Source organism: Pectinophora gossypiella, chromosome 9 (genome assembly GCF_024362695.1).
Source record: "Pectinophora gossypiella chromosome 9, ilPecGoss1.1, whole genome shotgun sequence".
NCBI classification, from domain to species: domain Eukaryota; kingdom Metazoa; phylum Arthropoda; class Insecta; order Lepidoptera; family Gelechiidae; genus Pectinophora; species Pectinophora gossypiella.
In genome coordinates, this window is record NC_065412.1 from 15308804 (window position 1) to 15315799 (window position 6996).

Consider the following 6996-nt stretch of genomic DNA (forward strand, 5'->3'; position numbering starts at 1 on the left):
GCATAATATTGAACTTGGCTCTCATTTCACGTCTATGTTTTTGACTGGATTTATTTATTATTAGACTAATAGGTACCTAATTTTATATTTGAACTTAGCAGGTTTTAATATAAAACTCGATTTTTCATAGTGTAGTGTTGCCGTGCGCTTAGACTAGGTTAGACTAGCTTAGTCATTTTTGAGAAGATTTGTGCGAGACGTAGGTACCTGGGCCGCCACGCGCTGGATCGGATTTGAAAAACAGGAACTTACGATTTGTTGCCAAAATTAAATGATTGTGTTATACCAATCGATATAAAAAAAAATATGGCAATGAAGAAGATATCGCATCGCTAACAAAAACAGTGGAATGTCCATTATCACAGGTTAGTTTTCTGTATTTAATATTCTGCCTTCGAAAACCACCAGATCCTTTTATTATTTGGACTTCATCCATCTTTCTGCTTGCTTCTATTTCGATTTTATCGTCCATTGAATAGACTTTTCTTATGTTTTACTTATTGTAGTCAAAAACGAATAAAACAGTCTTGTATAGGAGCAACAAATAATAAAAATTGCCTTAAGTATATCTAGGCAATCAATTTTTACTTTACAAGACTAAACTGATACTTCACTAAATCAATTTAGTGTTAAGTGAGCCTTTAAATAATCTGAGTAAAGTAAAAGAATACTTGTAGACTTAACAGTAGGCTGAGATAAGACTAAATAGTTTTGTGAATACTTAACTTGGTTTTGTGTATTCTAAATTATCTAAAGTAGGATTTTTTGAAAACTATATAGTATTAAAGAAGGAAATGAATTTATGAAGTCCTAATAAGTCCTATTTGATTTGGATAAATCTCACTTTAGCTAAAGTTTAGACATATATGACTTAATCACAATTCTTGATTGCTACTTGGGTTGAATTTGTTTAAATAAAGCGGTGTACTGATTGGCTGTCTACTTGTTATTTGCTCCCATTGATTGGAAAGAGGCGCGTAGCCTAATTCACAGTAGAGCAGTGCGGGATGATGGTGAAACACATTTTTCTTTAATATAACATAAACTCACGACTAATATGGGATAATCAGAGGTACATCCATCGCAAGATGAACTAAATACCCTACTTACCTACCTTAACGTACCTAACTTAATTAAAATTAGCGGATTACATTCAAGTCAATGTGCCTTAAGGGTCCCTACACCCTTAACGACCTTAAAGACCTGGACGCTGCTTATGTTTTTTTATTTGACATGAACGTCGCGCAGGCAGGCGGGCCATCTAATGGTAAGTGGTCATCGCCGCTTATTGACATTTGGAGTGTGGGGTTATTCAAAAAGGAGTGAAAAGTGACGTCGTAATGAAAACGTCGAGGGATAATTCAGGCCATGATTCTGAGTTGATATCAAGTGGAATTTTCCGCCGAAAAAGTATGAAACGGAAAATTATTTAAACAAACTAAATTTTCATGAATTATCCAACAGGAAAATTCACTTGATATTACCTTAGAATCATGGTCTGAATCATCCCTCATAGTATTTGTTACAATGTCACTAACACCCTGTATTATAGCAAATTTTTTGTCCAAGTAGTTATTGCCATCTGAGATAAATCTACAATATGTCATGGCAAAAAAATATGGTTACCGCTTCACCACCAATCACATCGCGTCGGTGAGCAGCGTCGTGTGAGAATTGCAAAATATCCAGTTCCGAAAATACCATTTCCCAAAATGAATCCACCAGAATTCGTACCAGGGATATTTGGTTTGAGGTTATCCTGAGCTTGTAAGGATTCTGGTGTGTAGAAGCAATGCGTTGTCAAATTTCATCATAATCAGGCTTCATTCATCTTTTCTGGATTGATGAAGCCTGATGATGATGCAGTGTCTTGGAGGCATTTTTTTCATCACTGCATTTTAAGCCATTGCGATAACGGCAAGGTCTACCACAGTAAAACAAACATCAAGAGAAAGACAGTTTAATGCGATGTTCTCAGGTCTATGTGAATATGTCAGGGTCTTCCTGCACGAGCTTGGCTTCGTCGGAGCAGTACATGATGAGGTTGCCGACAGTGCACGCCTGATTACAGCACTCCGACGCCACCTGCCGGCGCATGCGCACCAACCTCTTTGAGCCCCACTTCTGTGGCTCCCCGTTTATATGCAGGTCTTTTGGTGCTAGCTTATCTGCAAAAGAAACCAAGATGTTTTGAGACAACTCCTTGTTTTTCTTTACAAAAAAACGACTCATAATTTTACTACGATGCTGACACTGTCTTTCGTTTCTTCCACTCTCATCAAAGACTTCATGCGTGCTCGCCGGTTTAGAGTACTCTTGATCTGGCCTTTCTTTAAAACATCCTGGATTTGATCGCGGTATATTTGGAGAATAATAATACAGTTTTAAATTACTGACACTTACTAAGTTTACAAATACAAATTGATTTATTTGTGAAACACAGGTAGAGTAGGTTGTTATACATATATAGGTTAGAGCGTCAAGAACGTGCGTGAGTGTGTGGTTTAGTTACGTTCAAGAATGAATTAGAATTAGAATTTGATTATCCATTGGAGCTGTCAAAAGATATGGACCTACTGAACTAAGCAAGATGTTAATGCCCTGCCGAGGGCCTGTGCCAAGGTTTTCTTGCAGCTTCTTTTCCCCGGCTATACAGTGAGAAGCTGCAGTAATTTGAGGCCGATGAGACGTTCGTTATGTAAAAAAATACGATTCAAAGGGTAACTGTTACCTACTGAATAAAGATATTTTGAATTTGATATAAGGTGGTAATGTTAATTGAGTGGCGTTGTTTATGTATGTGTTATTAAATAAATATATTTGACTATCTGTCGGCATCAAGGTATATCTACACTGGCCTGCAAAATTAAGAACGAGGCTTTTAAAATTGATTTTTTTAACTATAGATGTTAGAGATTTATAAGATTTAGAAAAAAACATTTTATAGTTAATTTTACCAGCTTTCTTTGTAAATATTAAACTACACAGTAGTAACATTTCAAGTAAGGTCAATGTGGGGAAGACCGCCTGGGTTAAAAGACCGTCTAGTGCCAATAACTTCTGATTTTGAATAACTAGCGCCTTACGTCTCTGTCGATAAAACAGTAAAATAAAGTAAAGAGCTACTCCGAGGTAAAAACCGTAAATGGCACTATCATAGTTTGGACAATATCGGTCCTGCATTTTTTTACCTTTTCGCTTTATCTTTCGGAAGTTTATCTTTAAGTACTTAAAAAGTTATTATAATTTTAAAAGTTTAGTTATTAGTTTTTCAGGTCATTGTATCTCTGTGATCTATGTATCTCTGAATATTATGTGACAGAATGAGACGGAAAGCAAAGTATTCTTTGCCTTTAGGGTGCCATTTCTGAAATCCCTCCCTTATAGGTGCTTACGTTATAAAAGCGGTGTAACTACTTCCCATATTTTACTCTGCTTGAGGCAATTGAGAGTTACTTTAGGGTGGAAATCAGTCAAGGGATAAGTGTGGACGGTTTTTGTCTGACGATGAGTGGACCCGTAGGTGTAATACTTCCACAGCATAATGTCTTGCGGTAGTTGCTGTGGGGTCGAGCCGCTGATGTAGAAACTTATTCATCATTTAAAAAAGAACAGTTCGCACTATTTGTAATCTGCGTCGTCGGGATCTCTAAGGGAGCTGTTTAAAGAAATAACTATACTGATGGTCGCAAGTCTATTTATGAAAACATTATAAGTACGTAAATATATATCTCTCCTTCCGAGAAACTGTGAAAGGCATACTTACAATACAAGGAGTAAAAATTAAATTGCTATTCAAAATTCTAGATTAAGTAAATTAAATTTTTTTTTTTTTGGGTTATGTATACGTTTTTTACAATAAAATACCATATAATATTTTGAATTTATCAGAAAATAAATTTAAAGCTCATGTGAAGCTTACTTTATGTAAAAAGCTTGTTAAAAGATTAATGATTACCTACACGATAAAAATGTCTGGTATTAAATGTGTTCCTCTAGTTATTAAATAACTTGCAATGTACCCTCATTGATTTAAAAGATGTGTTGCTGTTTCTTATCATTTCTTCTCCCCAGCAATGACGTAAATTCAAAAATGTTACATTTACCTTCAACAAGTTTATCCATGATAATCACGTTGAATAAATCATTCTGATTTCTTTCTGATTTTTCATTTCTACTTTTGCATTTGCGGCATATCCACAATAAGTCACGTCAAAAAAGTCTACTGTCAATAATCAGTCAGATTATGTCAAGTCTACGTGTTGTGTGCTTAGCAAACCTACGTCGCATTTTCATTTCTCATCAATAAAATCCAGGCTTTTGAAATGTGGTGTTGGAGGAGGATGGAAAGAATAAGTTGGACAGAAAGGGTTACAAATGAGGAAGTGCTAGTAAAAGTAAGGGAAAAAAGACGAATACTGAGAATTATTGAAGACAGAAGAGGCAAGATGATTGGACACCTAATAAAACACGACGAATTTATTAAAAACATCATAGAAGGAAAGCTAGAAGGAAAGAGAGGAAGGGGAAGACCAAGAAGAGCTTACACGGACCAGATTAAGGAAAAGGTTAACGTCGTGTTTTATAGGGAAGTCAAGGAATTGGCCTTTGATAGACTAGAATGGAAAATACTACACCGACAAGAGCGTGGCTCTTAAAATGATGACGATGATCAATTAAATCGAAGCACCAACTGAATGAATATTTTTTGGGTTTCGTCGGGCTAATATCTGTTCGGCCAAGTAGACAATGCTATTTGCGGCCAATCTACAACACGTCAAAACAAAGGAACGCTACAGCTAATCCATAATGAGTGTTTAAGCTATGGCGTTTTTACTGTTAAGTTGTTGACATATCACAAAAATCACTTTGTGATCCCTAGTTTGGTTAGGACATTACAGGCTGATCACCTGATTGTCCGAAAGTAAGATGATCCGTGCTTAAGCCGTTGGTCTCGGTTACTACTTAATGATGTAAGTATGTAGTCATCACATGAGCCATGTCAGGGGCCTTTGGCGCCCTACCATCTGTGATCTTTTTGCAAATTGGCGACTTACGCAAGTTGGCGACATGCATAATATGTTTTAATTAATTGGATATTTCAATCAATCAATCAATCAAATATACTTTATTGCACAGAACTAAAATACAATAGATTCAAAAAATAAAAAAATATATGTAAGTGTGTGTGTATGTGTATATGTGTGTGTGTATGTGTAATATATGTAAATGTGTGTGTGTGTGTGTTGTTGTATGTTGTTTTTTTGATATTTGCAAAAAGACAATAGATAGATTCTAGGATATTTTTACGTTCACCGTCATGATAGTGATTGAAGGAGTGTCGATTCTGCATCGTGACAATTGATAATGTTTGTAAATACTGATCAGTGCCGTGTTTATCAAAATTTACAAGTCTACACGTTTACAAGCTACAAGTTACTTACAAGTACTTGTAAATTACGTTTATCAAAAAGCCAGGTGCCAGGTGGCATAGCCGAGCTGCAATGTGTGCCGGATGCGGCAGAGACTTGGTTAAGGGAGCTTAAGCTATATGATCCACGTATGATATTTTATTTTTGTTTGCCATACGCAATAATAATTATCAGAAAAGTAGAGGGATTATAAAATATACTTGTAACATGTAATTTACATGTGTAGTTTTGATAAACATATTCTTGTAATAATGAAATTTTTTACAAGAAAATATCTTGTAATACAGGGCTTGTAAGTTTTGATAAACAGGGCACTGGTCTTGCTGCTGTTAAAAGCGTGTTTGCGTCGCAAAGAGCAAGGGGTCTACCGACTAAGACGAAGCCGAGTCAGATTGGAGCAAATGGAACATCGATTTGATTCTGTCGTACCGCGTAAGCAGCCAAGATGGCGATCCCCGATTCGTGACGTCACATGAAGTTCGGCAACAGACTATAAAGACTCTAAAGGAAGAAGTTCTTACCTATCATTAGCGATGTAGCATCTCTTTTGACGATTTTGATTACTTTACCGCACAGCGCTGCAATGAATTTGGATAAACGGTCACTGCACGTGCTAACCGTATCAGTTATCCGGTATTTCCGTGTAGTAGACGATTCCTCCTCCTCCTCACACAGACCATTGTGTCTTGATAATAGTAAAGCTATTAATACCTGTAACAAAATAAAAAACAATAAAATAGTACTTTATTGCTCAACGTAGTTATGTGTAATATCCATATATGTTTAGAAGCCTGTTGCATTAACATATTTTTGTCATTTAGTGTGTTTTACAAAAAGTTGCTGGTGGTTGTACAAGTGCATAAACTTACAAGAGATGCTTACAGGCAGTAGAAAACTTCACCAAACTTTTCAAATTAATGAAACAAAAATCGAATAATTTTGTTTGACCGTTATAAAAATAGTGCTCTCCTTTACTCACGATAAGTGCAAGAAAGAGATAAAGCTATTTTTAAGTTGCAAACTTAATTAAATTGGCACCTAGGTATAGGCAACACTTCACTTCTAACAAACATCAATAAAACATTTCCAGCACAACCACAGAAAAAAGCTATTAACTCACATAGTATTGGAATTGCATTTTTGGGGTTTTTTCGTACACTCTCGTAGCCCTTGGTGTTTGGTAAGGAGATACCTTCGAAATGGGTCCCGATCGTTGCGTCGCTTCTAAAAATAACCTTCCTGGCGCACAGTAGGTACATGCATTGTTACTTAAACTTGTTTACTCCGAGAGACCATTTACAAAACAATTAGATAAGATGATTTTATCATACAGTAATGATTTATTTTTCTTTCGTCTAGTGAGTCTTTGGACTATTTTTGTTTTGTTTCGACTAGTTATGGCGCGCTGGTCCTGTTTTCGATGTTTATTTTTTTAATAATTAATTTGCCGTAGCATAACGTAAGCTTACGACTACTTATATCCCGATTGGTACACCCATTGCAAGATGAACTCATGTACCCACACCTCAGAAAGCTTTCTGTTACATTAACGTAATAGGTGGTA

The 6996-nt window shown here is 35.9% G+C and overlaps 1 protein-coding gene across 1 annotated transcript; it reads right to left on the minus strand.

Moving 5' to 3' along the window:
• Window positions 1-1980: 1980 nt before the first annotated feature.
• LOC126369837 (uncharacterized) lies at window positions 1981-6614 on the minus strand. The gene is made up of 3 exons (XM_050014402.1): window positions 6553-6614; window positions 5954-6143; window positions 1981-2168 (listed from the first exon to the last, which is right to left on the minus strand). Exons 1-3 carry the CDS (start codon window positions 6568-6570, stop codon window positions 1981-1983), a joined length of 396 nt encoding a protein of 131 aa, XP_049870359.1. The 5' UTR covers window positions 6571-6614.
• Between the last annotated feature and the right edge of the window lie 382 nt (window positions 6615-6996).

What these genes read in the sequence shown, in the direction of transcription:
- LOC126369837 (XM_050014402.1), bottom strand. An exon ending in TGCTACATCGCTAATGATAG is followed by an intron (nt 2,169 to 5,953) that starts GTAAGAACTTCT and finishes TTTCTTTTGCAG; the next exon opens with ATAAGCTAGCACCAAAAGAC.